This window comes from Hibiscus syriacus, unplaced genomic scaffold (assembly GCF_006381635.1).
Source record: "Hibiscus syriacus cultivar Baekdansim isolate YM2019G1 unplaced genomic scaffold, ASM638163v2 tig00110443_pilon, whole genome shotgun sequence".
Taxonomy (NCBI): Eukaryota; Viridiplantae; Streptophyta; class Magnoliopsida; order Malvales; family Malvaceae; genus Hibiscus; species Hibiscus syriacus.
The window spans coordinates 874,787-894,680 of record NW_024062739.1 but is presented as its reverse complement, the minus strand read 5'-3'; the positions used below and the strand labels follow the sequence as shown (position 1 = coordinate 894,680).

Genomic DNA, 19,894 nt, shown 5'->3' with positions numbered 1-19,894 from the left:
TGAAGATTCGTGTTTCTCTGCCTGCTAAGATTATCTAGTACCTCTAAATAATTTATGTGAACTCTGGTGTGTTCCCTAATCACCTGAATATTTTACCTGATTTCTGATTTGATTTCTGTTATAATACCTGACCTGGATTCTGATCGGATACTTGACCTGGATTTTAATTTGATACTTGACCTGGATTATGTTTTGATTTTTGATATGTTTTTTTATTGATGAAACATGTTTTATTTGGGGTTAATATTGGAGGAAGTATACCTGGAGGCTCCTCGGCTGTGTGGTCAGGGCCTTTCTTACCGGTTTCTCGGCTTTGTGCTCAGGACCTTATTGGACTTGACGGTGGGTGTATGGTTAAGGGGAACCTACACATTTTGAACTTGATGGATGGGGGTAGTGTTCATGTTTTTAAAACATGTTACATAAACTGATTTTACTGAAATATTTTATCTGTATCTTTTCACTGGTTTTACGGGAACACACTAGATAACCTATTATGATCTCCTGAACTCAGTCATCTTAAATATTTCTCTGAACTGAAAGCTCATTGTCTTTTACCACATGAAATATCAGTAGGATCTTAGCTCAACATAAAAATCTGTAGATGTCTAAACCAATAAGGAAATATATGCTTATTTGTATCTGCACGTTCTTCAACATCATTGGTAGTTCTGTATTACTGAGCTTTCCAAAGCTCACTCTATTACTCACCATTTCAGGTTAAAAGAATTGTACCAGTACAACTATTGACTTTAGTAAAGGAGTTCTTCCTGCGTTGTTTGTAGAGTATGGTACATGTGATTAGGGGGCATGTAATTGTATTTTGTTTTATACACGAATCTGAAAATCTGTTTTATTTCAGAATACTGATAAATTTTATTTTGTATTCATAAATCATTTTATGAGTTACATGTTTCGACAAAAGTTTTAAATTTTCTGAGATTTTTACAGTGGATCGCTCCGGTAGCCCTAATGTGACACCTCAGATCGGATCGGGTTACCCGTATCGGTCTGAGGGGGTTACATTTAGTGGTATAAGAGCTTTGATTTGAGTCAAAAAAATTTCATGATAGACTGGCCGGTCGAATATCAAAAGATGTCTGATCAGTACATGCCCCTATACTACAATCGTACCTCTCTAAGCCAGAACTCCAAGGTTGAGTCCCTAAATGTAACGAGCAAACCGAAGTTTCTATCTGTTAATGCTCTACCTTTGCAAAAAGGAATACCAGTAGCGTCTTTCTAAATTCTGTAAAGTAACTTACGAGCCATGTGAGAGTTACTCATCTGAGAAATTCTGACCCGACTCCAGAAATTAAATTGGGATATGCTACTGCTTTATGAGCCTATTCTCGTAACCAAGACTAAATTGATTCTTCAAGGAAATTTTTGTTCGGATTCTTTTATTGAAATGAGGAAACGTTCTGATAAGAATGTATGTTCAGCTAGTTAAGGATTAGTAAAGAACTCACATTTATGTAAAAGCTACTTGAAGATATAGAAGAATTGATGGAATTTTCATTTCTGCTGTTGAATTATGTTTCGATATAAAAAATTTAAGGTAAAATGGTTTTGGACTTGAATTGAATTTATTTAAAGTTTTAAAAAGGTTTCAAAAATAATTCAAATTACATTAAATTCAGATTTGAGCAAAAATGCTAAAGGGTGTCAAAGTGCATCCATGCAACTACAGTGCATCCATGCACTTGCAGTGCATCCATGCACTCCATTTTGAATGCAATTAATGCATCGATGCACCCTGCTGTGCATCCATGCACCCTGGCTGTAACGGCTAGTTTATTTGAATTTAATGAAGGGGTACCAATGCACCTTAATGGTGTACCGATGCACCATGTTATGGGCAGCCTTTTTGAGCAGAAAAATCATCCCCAAACGGCTCCAAAACATCCCCAATGATTATATACGACTTTAAACACATTCCAAGCTATAAATACAAGCTAAGGACACTTGAAGAAGCAAGAGAACAACTATCCAAGCAATCAAACACAAGAGAAGAGTTTTTCATTCTTATTTCATCTTTCTCTTGTAAATATTTTATTCTTGTGAGCTCAATCTTGTAAACACCTACCTTAGAGAGGTTTTATTGTTTACTTTTCTTATCCTTTGTAAAAAGGAAAGGTTCTAGCTAAGCCCCTGTAAAAGCTAGGGAAAGGTTCTAGTTTAGCCATTGAAAAACTAGGGAGTTGTAAAGGTTATCTCTTTGTCCTTGAAAAAGAAAGAACAAATTAGTGAATTTATTGTAAAATCCTTGGTGAGGAGTTAAGGTAGTGGATGTAGACTTGGTTGAGAAGTAGAACCACTATAAATCACTGTGCAAATTTTTATCTTTCAATCTCCTTACTCCCTAAACACAAAAACCATTCCGACCCCTCTTTGCAAACCTATTTATTTGTTGATTCGAGCTTCCGAAAATCCCAACAATTGGTATTAGAGCCTAACTCGTTAGAAGGTTTAACCACCTTAAGATGATCCTAGAAGACACTCTACCAATTCCCGATACAACTGAGAAGATGAATCTCACCTCTGGCTCGTTACACATAGAAGACTCTCTACCAACCGACAAGCCTCCAAACTTCAATGGAGCCAACTATCATCATTAGAAGAAATTAATGAGGTTATTTATCCAAGCCAATGATCTTGATGCATGGGAGATGATTGAGAGCGGATGCTCCTCTCTAAAGAAGAAGGAGAAGAAGTGGAGTGACTAAGAATGGAAGAAAGCTCAACAAAATGCCAAGGCCATGCACATGGTGTTTTGTGCATTTGGTCCTGAAATCTATGAAGGAGTTTCTTCGTGTTCAAGTACCAAAGAGCTTTGGAATAAACTTGAGGAAATCCATGGAAATAAGAAAGAAGAACCAACAAAGGTGATGTCTTTAATGGATCGTGAAGAGCCCGAGGTATCTTCTAACTAAAATGAATTAAATTCATATTATTTTGATGAGTTACAAGATACTTATAATAAGTTGTATTTGGGATTTGAGACCATGAATTCCAAATATACAAAATTAATTTCAAAACTCAAAATTGAAAATAAATCGATTTTGATAGCTAGAGTTGATTTTGAAAATCAAAATGAAAATCTGAAAAATGATTTAGAGCTTTCAAAAATCAAAATAAATGATTTAGAAAAGAAAAAATTTGAGTTAGAAGTTAAGCTTGAAAGCTTAACAAAAGAAAAAGAATTAATTTCTAAAAACAACTTATTATGTTTAGAAATGACAAAATGCTCACATTGTCATTCTCATGGGCATAAGGAACATACTCGTCCTTTGAAAAAAAGGAAAACGTTTTAAAATTAGGTAAGTATGGGTTCTGAAAGGAACAAGGGGCATTGAAACTAACGTTCAAGGATCCAAAGCAATTTGGATACCAAAATCTATTTAAATGTCTCTTGTAGGTATGTGGGAGCAATGGTGATGAAAATGATGATATTCAAGATGCTCTAGCCACACATGAAAAAGGAATGGGTAACCTCTAAGTTTAATTCTTTTAATTTTGGTTATTTGGTTGATCATTTAATTTTAAGCATGCATGAGTTTTGGTTTTAAATGATTATGCATCATTGTTTTAATCTCATGTATGTTGAAAAGATGATTATGATGAACATTTTAAAGTTATATTAATTTTTTAAAAGAATTTTTAGTTCATCATAATAAAATTTTGGTCAATTTGGTTTTAATGCAACTGATATCTCTCTAACAATCGATATCAATTTTTCAAATACTTTGATTTTACAAATTTTAAATTTTTGACCTAAATTTGAATGTTTATGCATGTGGTTTACATGAAAATGATATCTCTCTAACAATTGATATAAAAAAAATTCAAAATGCATAACATTTTTATAAAACTTTATGCATATGTACTTAATTTCAACTATTGTTATTGCATAAAGTATTTTAGACTTGGATATATAGAATTTCATGTACTAATAACATGTTTGTTATTCTTTGTTGAAATTCAATTTTGTTTAAGTGTCAAGTTCTTAAAAGCTAAATTTTGTTTGGAATGCATTTACTGAGGGGGAGCTTTGATTTTTCAAATGATTTTTAAAATGTCAAATTTACTACTTACTCTCCAAAGTTATTTTGAACTTCAAAGATTGAATTATTTTTTATATAACAAAAAGGGGGAGAAGTTTGGTTTGAAAAATTCAATTTCTTAATGAAAAAGGGGGAGCTTATTATTTTCATATATTTTCTAACAGTTGATATCATTTTGTTAACAATTGATATCTTTTTCATTAAACATTTTATTAAGGGGGAGTTTTTCCAAAAATAAATTTTCAAATGTTTTGTTATATCAAAAAGAGGGAGATTGTTGAATTATGTTTCGATATAACAAATTTAAGGCAAAATGTTTTTTGGACTTGAATTGAATTTATTCAAAGTTTTAAAAGGGTTTAAAAAATAATTCAAAGTCCATTAAATTCGGATTTGAGCAAAAATGCTAAAGGGTATCAAAGTGCATCCATGCACCCTGTAGTGCATCCATGGACCTGTAGTGCATCCGTGCACTGTGCATCAATGCACCATGTAGTGCATCCATGCACTCCATTTCGAATGCAATTAGTGCATCGATGCACCCTGTTGTGCATTCATGCACCCTGGCTGCAATGGCTAGTAACGACCAATTTATTTGAATATAATGAAGGGGTACCAATGCACCATGTTATGGACAGCCTTTTTGAGTAGAAAAATCAACCCCAAATGGCTCCAAAATATCCCTAACAGTTATATACGACTTCAAACACATTCCAAGATATAAATACAAGCTAAGTACACTTGAAGAAGCAAGAGAACAACTATCCAAGCAATCAAACACAAGAGAAACACAAGAGAAGAGTTTTTCATTCTTATTTCATCTTTCTCTTGTAAATATTTTATTCTTGTGAGCTCAATCTTATAAACACCTACCTTAGAGAGGTTCTCTTGTTTACGTTTCTTATCCTTTGTAAAGGGGAAGATTCTAGCTAAGCCCATGTAAAAGCTAGGGAAAGGTTCTAGTTTAGCCATTGAAAAACTAGGGAGTTGTAAAGGTTATCTCTTTGTCCTTGAAAAAGAAAGAACAAATTAGTGAATTTGTTGGAAAATCCTTGGTGAGGAGCTAAGGTAGTGGATATATACTTGGTCGAGAAGTCGAACCACTATAAGTCACTGTGCAAATTTCTATCTTTCAATCTCCTTACTCCCTAAATACAAAAACCATTCCAACCCCTCTTTGCAAACCTATTCGGTTGTCGATTCAAGCTTTCCAAAATCCCAACAATTGGTATCAGAGCCTAACTCGTTAGAAGGTTTAACCACCTTGAGATGATCCTAGAAGACGCTCTACCAATTTTCGAAAATGTTTTGTGCATTTGGTCCTGAAATCTATGTAGGAGTTTCTTCGTGTTCAAGTGCCAATGAGCTTTGGAATAAGCTTGAGGAAATCTATGGAAAAAAGAAAGAAGAACCAACAAAGGTGGTGTCTTTAATGGCTCGTGAAGAGCCCGATGTATCTTCTAACTCAAATAAATTAAATTCATATTATTTTGATGAATTACAAGATGCTTATAATAAGTTGTATTTGAGATTTGAGACCATGAATTCCAAATATACGAAATTAATTTCAAAACTCAAAATTGAAAATAAATCGATTTTGAAAGCTAGAGTTGATTTTGAAAATCAAAATGAAAATTTGAATGATTTAGAGTTTTAAAAATCAAAATAAATTATTTAGAAAAGAAAAATTTTGAGTTAGAAGTTAAGCTTGAAAGCATAACAAAAGAAAAAGAATTAATTTCTAAAAACAACTTATTATGTTTAGAAATGACAAAATGCTCACATTGTCATTTTTATGGTCATAAGGAACGTACTTGTCATTTGAAGAAAGGAAAACGTTTTAAAATTAGGCAAATATGTGTTCTGAAAGAAAATAGGGACATTGAAACTAACGATCAAGGATCCAAAGCAATTTGGATACCAAAATCTATTTAAATGTCTCTTGTAGGTATATGGGAGCAATGGTGATGAAAGTGATGATATTCAAGATGCTCTAGCCACACATGAAAAAAGAATGGGTAACCTCTAAGCTTAATGCTTTTAATTTTGGTTATTTGGTTGCTCATTTGATTTTAAGCATGCATGAGTTTTGGTTTTAAATGATTATCCATCATTGTTTTAATCTCATGTATGTTGAAAAGATGATTATGATGAACATTTTAAAGTTATATTAATTTTTTTTAAGAATTTTTAGTTCATCATAATAAAATTTTGGTCAAAATTGGTTTTAATGAAAATGATATCTCTCTATCAATTGATATCAATTATTCAAATACTTTGATTTTACAAATTTTAAATTTTTGACCTAAATTTAAATGTTTATGCATGTGGTTTAAATGAAAATGATATCTCTCTAACAATTGATATAAAAAAAATTCAAAATGCATAACATTTTTATAAAACTTTATGCATATGTACTTAATTTCAACTATTGGTATTGCATAAAGTATTTTAGACTTGAATATATTGAATTTCATGTACTAATAACATGTTTGTTATTCTTTGTTGAAATTCAATTTTGTTTAAGTGTCAAGTTCTTAAAAGCTAAATTTTGTTTGTAATGCATTTATTTTTAAAATGTCAAATTTACTACTTACTCTCCAAAGTTATTTTGAACTTCAAAGATTGAATTATTTTTTATATAACAAAAAGGGGGAGAATTTTGGTTTAAAAATTCAATTTCTTAATGAAAAAGGGGGAGCTTAACATTTTCATATATTTTCCAACAGTTGGTAACAATTGATATCATTTTGTTAACAATTGATATCTTTTTCATTAAACATTTTATTAAGGGGGAGTTTTGCCAAAAATAATTTTTCAAATGTTTTGTTATATCAAAAAGGGGGAGATTGTTGAATTATATTTCGATATAACAAATTTAAGGCAAAATGTTTTTTGGACTTAAATTGAATTTATTCAAAGTTTTAAAAATATTTCAAAGTCCATTAAATTCGGATTTGAGAAAAAAATGCTAAATGGTGTCAAAGTGCATCCATGCACCCTATAGTTCATCCATTCTCCTGTAGTGCATCCATGCACTCCATTTCGAATGTAATTAGTGTATCGATGCACCCTGGCTGCAACAACTAGTTTATTTGAATTTAATGAAGGGGTACCAATGCACCTTAATGGTGTACCGATGCACTATGTTATGGGCAACCTTTTTGAGTAGAAAAGTATCCCCAAATGGCTCCAAAATATCCCCAACGGTTATATACGACTTCAAACACATTCCAAGCTATAAATACATGCTAAGGACACTTGAAGAAGCAAGAGAACAACTATCCAAGCAATCAAACACAAGAGAAGAGTTTTTCATTCTTATTTCATCTTTCTCTTGTAAATATTTTATTCTTGTGAGCTCAATCTTATAAACACCTACCTTAGAGAGGTTCTCTTGTTTACGTTTCTTATCCTTTGTAAAGGGGAAGATTCTAGCTAAGCCCATGTAAAAGCTAGGGAAAGGTTCTAGTTTAGCCATTGAAAAACTAGGGAGTTGTAAAGGTTATCTCTTTGTCCTTGAAAAAGAAAGAACAAATTAGTGAATTTGTTGGAAAATCCTTGGTAAGGAGCTAAGGTAGTGGATGTAGACTTGGTCAAGAAGTCGAACCACTATAAGTCACTGTGCAAATTTCTATCTTTCAATCTCCTTACTCCCTAAACACAAAAACCATTCCGACCCCTCTTTGCAAACCTATTCGTGTCGATTCGAGCTTCCAAAAATCCCAACATCTGTAATTTTGTGACATGAATGAATTTCAAGGACGAAATTCTTTTAAAGAGGGGAGAATTGTAATACCCCAATTTAGGGGCAAAAATTTTAGAAATTATAAAATGGTGGATTTAATTGGTATTTTGGAAGAAATTGAGGATTAAATTATAAAAATTGAAAAGTTAGAATACCATTTTAAGAAGTGCGGGAAATTCAGTGACTAAACTCATGATTTGACCATTTTTCTTTTGGGATGAATTATATACCCATTCCCGTATGTTTTTCTGCAGAAATCTTCATTTTTTCTCATCCAGTCAACTCACTTTGATCTATGATCTACTCACCGTCCGGCCTCCGTTTGACGAACCGAAACCACCATCATGTTCGTTGTCGGCCGATGAATAAAAACCCTCAAATCTTTTGTCGTGAATCATCGTCGTTCGTCGTTAATTTCAGTCGGAAGTATCATCGTTTTAACTCAATTTTCGTTGGTTTTTTGTCGATTCACGTCGATTCGGCCACCCTTTTTCGACATCTCCCGCACCAATTTGTTCCTTACATCGTTCCAAGTCCACCAGTGTCCTCCGTGTATCTGTCGTCGTCGACGCGTAGAGGGGTGAGGAAGTAAAAATTTTCGATGTTCCGGAATCGAGTTCTCCGCCTTTCAAAATTATGAACCGAGCTTGGTGAGTGTCTCAATATGCCTTAAAATAATTTTTAGATATTTTTCGGGAATTTTTGGACACCCCACGACACCGCACGCGCCCCACGCGCCGACCCCTGCGCGTGGGGAAGTCCTGGCCATAGATAAACGGAAAAAAAAACTCGGGTGCTAGTTTTTGTAAATATTTTTAAACTGGTGCCTAATATGTAATTAATTTCTGTTAGGGTGATATTTGTGTAAAACCGTTGATCGTTGACCGGCGTTGACCAGAACTTTGACCGACGTTGACCGGTCATTGAACGACCGTTGACTTTTTCCAAGTATACCTATCCTGACATTTTTTGATGTACTGAATCTGTTTTTGGGGGTCCGTTTCGCCAAATTCGAACCCGATAAGCTGTTTTGCACTGATTTATCATTCGATTCGATCCGTTTTTCAGAATTAAGCCCCGTTTTTTATGAAAATTATATTGTTACGTATTTGAGGAATTATTGGAAGTTGAATTAAGGATCGAGGACGTTCGAAGGGAAATTAATGGTCGATAAGTATTGCACATAAATCGAGGTAATACTTTAGTACCTCTTTATGCTTATTGGAATATGTTGATATTGGTAAATGCATGAATATGATAATATTGATCTCATATGTGTAGTTAATTAATTTCTACACTCGATCCGAATACGATAAAAATTCGGTAACTGATTATGGTTTAGATGACTTTTATAAGAAATTGAGGGATTGTTATAATATTATTAAGCACAATGATTAGAACAAATTTAAAAAAATTATTATTTATTTCAATGAGATTAAGGGATTAAATCAAAAATTTGAGGATTTTTTCTAACCGTTGTATTTAGTAAATATTTTATTATTTATTAAAGATTAATACATGTCGCGTCATCATCAAGTCACGTTTGTAATATTGGCTAATTTAAAAATTACTGGTATTGGTAAACGTAAAAGACTAACGGATTATTAGTCAAAACAGACTTTGAGGAGTAGGATAAACACTCTAAACAACTTCGAAGGTTAAATTGAAGAAAAAATAATAGAGGTGAAATTAATAAATTGAATTTATTACAGGGACAACAGTGATACTTAAGAAAAAAATTCTTTTACATATAGGTTCCATTTTCTTGAGTGGGGACTTATAATGCATGTATTTTTCTAGCAAAGAAAAAAATTGTTGAATTGTATTTAAATGATTATTGTAATTTTATAATAAAATAAATATTATCATCAATTCATATTTTCAGATTGACTAAACTGAAGAACTATTATCGAAATAATTTTTTTTCTGGAATTTTATGATTATATTCGGTTTGTTCTTATTTTCATAAGGAAAAAAATATTAATATTAATATTAATATTTGTCTGTTAAAAAATAGTTACTCGACCATTCATATGTTCTAAACTCGTCGTTTTCTGTTAAAAATTTGACAATCGTCTGAGCTGTACTTTAGCTAGTTGACTAAGATATGATAAAATCATATTTTAATAATTCCTACTGGCACTGCTGTTGCTTTCAAGCACTGACTCGATAATATAATCTTCTAAGTAGTGGCTCGACGGTATAATCTGTCAAGCATTAGCTTGGCAATATAATGTAAACGAAGAGTTGATCCATAAAATACATCTCAAACAGTTCTATGGTCATATTTTATCATATCCAGTCAACATATTAATGTTCAGCTTAGATGGCCGCTAACTTTTTAATGAAAAATGTCGAGTTTGGAAAATATAAATAATCAGGTGACCATTTTGTAACTTTTAATAGTCGAGAGACTTAACAAAATAATATCCTATAATCGGGAACAATACTTTACCATAGCTTTTATAACTTTAGTTGGATGAACCTTTCAGCTCTCTGTCTTTCTCTGTTTTATGTTTGTGTAAGGTTAGTATCAACCATGAAACACACAATTGGAGTATGGAACACTGGGAGGCGTGTAATGGGGGACCAGCCTTCACACAACAAACTTTTAATAGTAACTAAAAATGAAATCGATTTAATTTGTGTCACTGAATGGGATAAACTTTCATTTTAAAATTATCGAAAGTAACTTTCTTATACGTTAAGACAGTCACTTTACGATAATATTAAAATGATCGAATATTACCCTTAATCCATTTATTTCGAATCGAGTCAAGGGATGCTTATGAGGCTATCATACAAAATTAATTAGGATTAAAATGAATTAATATGCAAAAAATACAAAAATAAAAATAAAATAAAAATAGGACTAAAATACAAACAATCAAACCATCATGCCTATATTGAAACAAAAATAAAATATACAAGTGACTAAAATAAACATTTTCAATCTAATATGCAAAAAATTACAAGAAATGAAAAATAAATAAAACATGGGGCTAAATCGAACTAAATTAAAATTACATGGCCGAAGTAAAATAAATAAAAACATATATTCAGGTTCGAAATATAAAAATGAAAAAATAAAGAGGGCTACACAGAAAATATCCCTAAAAATAAATATCAGGCATAAAAAAGGTAAATTACAAAAACATTCCCTACAAGGACTAAGAAGCAAAAATGCGCTAAAAGTAGGGGGAACAAAACGAGATTAAACCAAAAACTTTAAAACATGAATATAAAGTGGGAAAATAACAAAAATGGTCCCCCTAGTGACCTCTCTATAAAAATGTGCTAAAACTCAGGGGACTTATGTGAAATTTACCCCGAGATTCACCCTATATATATTAATTTAGTCTTTTTTTTTCATTTTGCAGACAAAACTAAAAAAAATCTTCTCTCTCATTTTTCCTCTCAAAGCAGTCAGTCGACCCACTACCGGCCGCCCTAAACCGCCACCGGTTGCAGTCCGGCTGCGCTCCGGTTGTCGTCCGACTGCAGGTCTGGCCGTCGTGCAAGGTGGTCGGACCTCCCAAACTCACCCAAAACAATATTTTTAGCCCGGTCTAATACCCTAACACTAATTTTAGACCTAAAAATCCACCTAAATACCCCAAATAAGCCTCGGCCGCTTGGCTTCTCACTCACTCCGACGACCGGCGAAGATGAATCGTCTCCCCTCTGATTCAGGTAACTAATCTCTCCTTTAGACTTTGATTTTGTTTACATGCAAGAGTTTTATATTTTTTTCTTATTAGAACGTAAATAAAAAAGAAAATAAAAATACCTTTCGAATGGTTAATAATTTTTTTTTGTATTCATTTAGAAAATCCAAAAGAGTGGAACCTCTATTATAGATTTCGTTTGGGTTTATATAACCCACGTTTTACATATATTACTTGCTTTTTCTTTTTGCTTTTTGCTTTTTGCTATGATATTTTTTACAAAAATAGGAGGCTTGCGTGTGTTTTCGCTTGGGATTGTTTGTGGATTTGCTTGCTGATTTTTTGTTATGACAGGGCATAGTGAGTTGGTGGAGGCATGGTGTTCGGTTGGTGAGTAGAGGTGAGGCAGCATGGGTGTTGCAGTGTGGCAGGAGCTAAGATGGAAAACCCTGATGGGTTTGGGCTTCAAAACGTGTCTCGGGTCGGGTCGAACCGGGGTTGGATCTGTCTCTGGGCTCTGGGTTTTGGGTTATGTAATTGTGTCTGATTTTGGGCTGTTGTACTTGGATCTGAATAATAATAATAATAATAATAATAATAATAATAATAATAAATAATAATATCGAATGGGACAAAAAACGAGTGTCGACAGCTGCCCCTCTTTGCTCATTCTTGAGTCAACAATAATAGGGAAAAGACGAAGGGACAATGTGTTTTTCATCCGGTCAACTTCATGGTTTGAAATATGATAAGGGATCTGTTTCGCTTTCACTTAGGGAATATCAGATCTGGGGATGTTAATCCATTCCGCCATCACTCAGGGAAGATTGAATCGGGGCAGACTTGTTCCATTGTCACTGAGGGAATATCAAATCTTGGAAGAAAGGGATCTGTTTCGCTTCTTCTAAAGGGAATATAAGATCTGGATGAGTTGATCCAATTTCTTCAATGAGTACGACCCCATAGCAAGAGCCAGTAGCCAAGTGAAGATCGTCGCCAATTCCTCTCATTAGTTCTAAAAAGAACCTCTCCAAAATGAACCCTAATTTGTTCCTTTTTGCAAAACTAGTTGTTATGGCTTTGATCCTAACTTTAATGATGATCATGCCTTATGAAGGTTTACTTATTGAACCGAGTTTGGTTCATCGTCTTCGAATTAAGTGTTACATATTCATAATAGAAAATGATTTCAGACATCGTATTTAATAATGTTGTACTAAATAAAATACTAATAGTAAATTATAAAAAAATCGATACATATGAGTTGGATGATTACAAGGTATCATATGTTTATTTTTTTAATTTGTTATCAACGTATATACTTCCTATAAACGCAACTAATTAAATCTATGTCATTTAAACGAACAATATTTTCTTTTACTACTAAAATCACTACTCAATTGATTTCACAATTATATATATGTTGAAATTCAAATAAATATGATTTATGAGTTTAATTTTTATCTTTTTTAAATTTGTAGTTTAGAGTTCATGTTTTAGGGTTCAAATTCAAATAAATATGATTAAGGAGTTTAATTTTTAAATGTGTCGTAACTGATTTTCGATATGAAGACCGATCCGAGTTTTTGGAAAATAAAAGGTTTTTATGAAAAGATGAGAAACACCACCAATCATTTTTAAGGTGAGATTGGAACACCTAAAATCGGGTAATTTTAATTAAACAATTGTATTTTATCAAAAATATCAAGTTATGGTATGTGAAATCAAAATTAGGTTTGAGAGTTAGTGTCACACCTTAATTTAGGTGCTAGATTTTATTGTATTTAATTGAGGGACTAAAATGAATAATTTTGAAGATTTCTAAGTCAAATTTGAAAGTTTGGGAAATTTAGGGACTAGACCTATAATTTTGCCATAACCTATCTAAACCAAAAATAAAAACCAAAACCCATTTTCCCAGGTATTAGTGAACCCGTGTAATCCATAAACCTCAAAACCAACCCACCACTTTCCTCCTCGTTTCTCCCTCCTCCGGCCGGCGCTGCACGTCATCACCCGTCCTAGTGAAGTCGTCGTCATCGCCCGAACGAAACCCCTCAACCAATTAGTCGAAAGGTGCCATCATTAGTCGGTAAGGAACGGTTAAGGTTTCATAAAAACCCCCACCCCCGATTTTCGTCGATTCCGGCCACCTCTGTCGTCGTCTCGCCTCACCGCCACCATTGGAAGACTCCTAAGCTCCGTACGATCAAAACCCGACCAGTGGGTGAGGCTGTCACCGCCGATTTCCCTCCATCGCCGGCGTGGTTAAGTCCCGAATGTTTCCGGTTGATTTAGCTCTGTTTGGTTGATTTTTTTTGTTTGATTTTGGTCTGAAATGGTGTGTAGATGCTAGTGGAGTAATCGACCGACCACCCCGAGCCTGTCGTTATTGCCACATGCCACCACGTGCCTCTGCGTGAGCGAGGGCTTCTTACCCTGCCCTGGAAACATTCTAGAACTGATCTGGATCGGTCTGAACCAGCCCAACCTGGACTGAACCGGGTCTATTTGACTCGAACCAAGGCAACCCGACCCGACTCTTTGACTTTGATCCGACCCGATGACTTTGACCTGACTCGTTGACTTTGATCGGTCTGACTATTGACATTGTCCGATCTGATCGTTGATCGATTACATTGACCAAAAAAGGAAAATTTTCCAGAAAGTCATATTTTATGTTTTTCGACGTCCTGAGTCCGAATATGAAGTATGTTTAGCCAAATTCGTACTCGGTAAGCCGTTTTTCAGTGTTTTACCTTAAGATTCAATTTAGTTTCTCAATTAAGTCCAGTTTCTAACGTAAAATTGCTATATATCAGAGGAATTATTGGACGTTGAATTCAAGTTTGAGAGTGATCGAATCAAATTTAAATGTTCGATCGATGGAGCACGATAATCGAGGTAATACTCTACTACCTTTTGTATACTTTTTGGAACGAATTAATAAATGGTAAATGCATGAATATAAATGAGTGTATTTAATTATCATTGGACTCAGACAGATATTGGAATAAAGATGGAACACTGTATAACACTCTGACGGCTCGAAAAAGAAATTGGTAGACAGATCGGAAACAAATCTTAGTTCAATGATTTAATTAGTAAATCATTAAATCTCATAACTCGTAAATTTTGATTAATCTCGTTAAAGGTTAAATGTTGGGAATATTTGGATAAAAATTTACCAAAAATAGCATTATGGGGTAAAATTACAAAAATACCCTTGTCAAGATATATTGTAGGGGAGAAAAGTAAAATTTAGAGAAATTGTGGGGTAAGTTCCAAGACGTTGAAAAGTTGTATATAACCGGGGCCTGATGTCAATTTCTTCGCCCCATAGCAAGAGCGAGTAGGCAAGTAAACAGATGGATCATGGATCCACTTACAAACGACTTAAGCACCTTTTTTTTTCTATGGACAGATGTTTCCTCTTTTCTACCTCCAGGAGTCATCGAAATGTTTAATATTATCATCAATTCATATTTTCAGATTGACTAAACTGAAGAACTATTATCGAAATAATTTTTTTCTGGAATTTTATGATTATACTTGGTTTGTTCTTATTTTCATAAGGAAAAAATATTAATATTAATATTAATATTAATATTTGTCTGTTAAAGTAGTGGTAATGACACTTAAATATTTGCTAATTTATGTTCATTTGGATAGAATTATATTTGAAATAATAGGTTTTCTTCATTTGGATCATTTATAATATATTTTCAATTAGACAATTAATTATTTAAGGTATAAATTTATTAAATATTTTTATTATATATAATTTTAATATTTAAACTTTGTGAACAAGACTATAAAAAAAAAACCTTTTAATGTTTCCTCCTTTCTACCTCCAAGAGTCGTCGAAACGTTCAATACTAGCGACTTATAGCCTCCACCATTCATTATACGTCCAGGTCCACGTCTCAAGGAAAAGTGATTTAACATTAAAGTCCAGATTTGTATTCATACTACTTTGGAAATTGAAATAATGGGAAAATGATATATGACTTTTTGCCAGTAATTTGTCTCTAAGTTTTGAATCTAAATTCTCTTTGATTGTGACTTTAATGAGTAATTAGAAAAATGTCAATGGACCATTCTTTGCTTGTAATCAGACTTGTTGCTAAACCTTGAAGAAAGAAAGAAATCACAGCTGATAATGGAGAAATCAAGCTTGAAAATCAATTGTATTGCCCACATTAGCTTCTTGCTTTGCATTGTTGCAGTGATCACATTGGTATCTACTTCCTTCAAGCTTGGCATGGCGGCCATGGGGAACGAAACAGACAGACTAGCTTTGCTTGCTTTCAAGGATCAGCTTGTTGGTGGTCTACATTCATGGAATGCTTCGCTCCATTTTTGTGAGTGGCAAGGCGTTCGATGTGGTCGGCGGCATCAAAGGTCATCAGTTTGAGCCTGCCTGGTATGAAACTTGGCGGCTCCATATCTCCATCAATTGGGAATTTGAGCTTCCTAAGGGAGGCTAGCCTATTCAATAACAGTTTGCAAGGCAGTATCCCGACTGAATTCGGACAATTGAGACAGCTTCGTTCTCTAAATTTAAGCCAGAATAATCTCCAAGGTAACATTCCTATGGAACTTGGCAATTGCTCAAACCTTGTATTTCTTAATTTAAGTTATAACAGTCTTTCTGGAGAAATTCCCTTTGGATTGGGGGATAATATGAAGAATCTGATCAAACTGTCTGTTGCTAGAAATGATTTAGTTGTGGGAATTCCATCTTCTTTGGGAAACTTGTCATCATTGGACTATCTCAGACTAGAATATAACCATTTGGAAGGAGGTATACCCGATGCTTTAGGTAGATTATCGAGCTTGAAAATATTATCCATTGCTGATAATAACCTGTCCGGTATCATACCTAGTTCTATCTACAATCTTTCCTCTTTCACACATGTTAGTATGGCTCGAAATAACTTATCTGGTGGCCTTGCACCTCGGCTCGGTTTCGCTTTTCCGAGCCTTGACACTCTGTTTCTTGGACAAAACCGATTCACTGGAAGGATTCCGAGATCAGTCGTTAATATCTCTTGCCTAAAGCGGCTTGACATCAACTCAAATGGTTTCAGTGGATTAGTTCCCGACGATCTCGGAAAGCTTCGTAATCTTTTGCTGTTCGACGTTCACAATAACGATATCGGACTTGGGATAGCAGGGGACTTGGATTTTCTTTCTTCTCTAAGAAATTGCACTGGATTGCTATATTTGATCATCCATGGGAATAGATTAGGTGGGATGTTTCCGGACACTGTGGCAAATTTATCATCCAAGCTTGAAGCTCTTTACATGGGAGGGAATCCGATTTCTGGAAGCATTCCTCGAGGAATTGGTAATCTTTATGGGCTTACGGATGTTTATTTAGGGGAAACCTTGCTTGCAGGAGAACTTCCTGTTTCCATTGGACATCTTCAGAACCTTGGACAGTTTGACATCTCTTCGAATCACTTATCTGGTGAAATTCCATTCTCCATTGGCAATCTTTCTCGATTGTTGTACCTTTACTTAAACGGTAACAATTTTCGGGGAAGGATTCCATCGACACTCAGGGGATGCAAAGATATGGAGAAGATGGATCTTTCTCTAAATAAACTCGGCGGTACCATACCGGATCAGCTGCTTGCTGCTTTTCAAAGTTTGATTACTCTGAATTTGTCCCACAACTCTTTCAGTGGTAGCTTTCCATCAGATATTAGTAACTCAAAGAATCTTGTAGGATTATATGTTGATAACAACAATTTCTCAGGCGAAATTCCTGAGCAATTTGGTGAGATTTCTGAATTAAGAATCTTGCGAATGCAGGGAAACTACTTTCAAGGTAGCATTCCTCGAGCTCTTGGTTCTTTACGAGGTCTTGAAATCTTAGATCTGTCCGGTAATAACTTGTCTGGCACGATACCACTTGAACTTCAAAAGCTTCCTTTTTTGGTGAATTTAATCCTTTCTTTCAACCAATTGGAGGGTGAAGTTCCGGAAGAAGGGGTTTTCAAGAATATCAGTCGATTCTCTGTTGCTGGGAATAAGGATCTTTGTGGGGGAATCCCTGAAATAGAGCTTCTGAAATGCTTCGATAAGAAGGCAATGAAAAACCGAAATGGTTTATCAAAGAAATCCATTGTCGTTATCATGATCAGCCTTTCGCTTGCCTCGGCTTCGGTTGCATTCATTGCCATCCTTTGTTGGCGAAAACAATTGCAAAAAGAAATGATTCCTCTGTCTTTGAAGCAGCAAGTTAGCCTCTTTCAAGTTACATACAAGGAACTTGTTGAAGCCACTAACGGTTTCTCAGCCTTGAACTTCCTTGGTGAGGGAAGTTTCGGGTCTGTTTATAAAGGATTTCTTAATCGACAAGAAAACCCCGTTGCTATCAAAGTACAGAACCTTCAAAACCTCGGGGCTGTCAAGAGTTTCATAGCTGAATGTGAGGTTTTAAGAAACGTTCGACATCGGAATCTAGTCAAGCTGATAACTTGTTGCTCAAGCATAGACTTCCAAGGCAATGATTTCAAGGCTATAGTTTTGGAATTCATGGCGAATGGAAGTTTAGAGAGTTGGCTTCATCATGATCATGTTGAAGGTCTCTCACGTCATCTCGACTTTGCTCAAATGTTAAACATTGCTATAGATGTTGCAAATGCAATATATTACCTTCACCGCCATTGTCGAACACCGATTGTTCATCGGGATCTAAAGCCATCCAATGTCCTTCTTGATGATGACATGGTTGCACATGTCAGTGACTTCGGCATGGCTAAGCTCCTTTCTTATGCTGCAAGTAATCTGGACAACAAGCAATCAACTTCCTCAATCATCAAAGGAACGATCGGGTATCTCGCCCCAGGTAAATTTAATATCTTTTGATCTTATTTCCCCCCCTTAAGATACATAGACCTTTTTGTGATGTATTCCTATTATGTAACCGTATCGTTACAGAATGCGGAATGGGTTTTCCGACATCCCCCGAAGGGGACATTTACAGCTATGGGATTATCGTCTTGGAGATGATCACCGGAAAGAGACCGACAGATGATCTGTTCGACGATGGGATAAGCCTTCATAGTTTATGTAAGAAGGCATTGCCTGAACAATTGGAGGAGATTTTAGATTCTCGATTGCTTGAACAAATCAACGAGGAAAGTCAGAAAACAAGAGATCAGAACATGTTGGACTGTTTGGTTTGGTTCACTAAGGTCGGAGTTGCATGCTCTGTTGAAGTTCCTGACAAGAGAATGAAGATTGAGGATGTTGTCACTGAATTGCATGCAATTAAGGCAACACTGCATCAAATCCAGGTTTAATTTAGTGTTGTCAATGGCGTACAGCAGTCATATGTCTGTATTCTAAAACTCATTCAACGATCATCTTAGTAGTTAAAGAGAATATTATTTTCCCTAGAAATCTCGTATTCGAATAAGACATAGTCGGGTTTAAATATGTAGCGAGTCCTTCTACAATAATTAAATTTTAAATTTAGCCTTTATAATTAAAATGTTAAAAAAATTCCAAGGTTAGAAAGCGAACCTACTAAATAACCGCTGAAGCACGGTTTGTATACTGTCTCTTCCAATAACACAAGTCAGATATTACGGTAAGTCGTCCATTGGTAAATCGTTCATCATTTTTTTCTTTATTTGTCTTTGTAGATCGGCGACGACAATAGCTTTAATGTTGGTTGCCGACCGTTGTCATTCTTTATTATTCTTTTATTTTTTATATTACATCTTTATTTTCTTTTTTTAATTGTAATAAGTCTGCATATATGACACATTTTCATCTATTTTTATAACACGTTTTCTTTTACTTTTTGGCACGTTTTTCGGTTGTTGGTCGTTGTGTTCACTTATCTTTTTCTAATGTTGATTAGACCTTAACCTATTGACAACATAACCACATCCTAGAGAAATAATTGCTTGATCTTGAATATGTTAAAACCAAATCATAATAAACATAATGAACTTGGATATTTTTTTTATTATTATTGTGATATTCTAAGAAGATAGATTTTCTCGTGACGTAAGAACTCTCTAACAGAAAAAAGAAATACAAATTTCTATTTCTTAGAGACCACTACATCATTATATGAAATGAATATTAGGTCAATTTGAACATTAATGTTAAATCACTTTTCCTTTAGACGTGGACCTGGACGTACATTGAATAGTGGAGGCTATAAGTCGCTAGTATTGAACGTTTCGACGACTCTTGGAGGTAGAAAGGAGGAAACTTCTTCCTATAGAAAAGAAAGCTGCATAGGTAAATACTCATTATATAAATTGTAATCTTATAATTTTAAAGGGGTCTTACTGCAATTTTACCCTTTTTGAAGGGGACAAGTCCCCTTAGACTATGTCCTGAGTCTCAAGTTTTATATATCAGCTTGACTAAACTGA

General features: G+C 34.4%; 2 protein-coding genes across 2 annotated transcripts; both read left to right on the top strand.

The window, feature by feature from the left end:
* Positions 1 to 15,911: 15,911 nt before the first annotated feature.
* Positions 15,912 to 18,365, top strand: LOC120125780 (receptor kinase-like protein Xa21). Its single transcript, XM_039144123.1, has one exon. It carries the CDS (start codon positions 15,912 to 15,914, stop codon positions 18,363 to 18,365), a length of 2,454 nt encoding a protein of 817 aa, XP_039000054.1.
* Positions 18,366 to 18,445: 80 nt separating this feature from the next.
* Positions 18,446 to 18,810, top strand: LOC120125779 (receptor kinase-like protein Xa21). Its single transcript, XM_039144121.1, has one exon. It carries the CDS (start codon positions 18,446 to 18,448, stop codon positions 18,800 to 18,802), a length of 357 nt encoding a protein of 118 aa, XP_039000052.1. The 3' UTR covers positions 18,803 to 18,810.
* Positions 18,811 to 19,894: the final 1,084 nt, after the last annotated feature.

What these genes read in the sequence shown, in the direction of transcription:
- LOC120125780 (XM_039144123.1), top strand. Translation starts at nt 15,912, where the DNA reads ATGAAACTTGGCGGCTCCATATCTCCATCAATTGGGAATTTGAGCTTC.
- LOC120125779 (XM_039144121.1), top strand. Translation starts at nt 18,446, where the DNA reads ATGGGTTTTCCGACATCCCCCGAAGGGGACATTTACAGCTATGGGATT.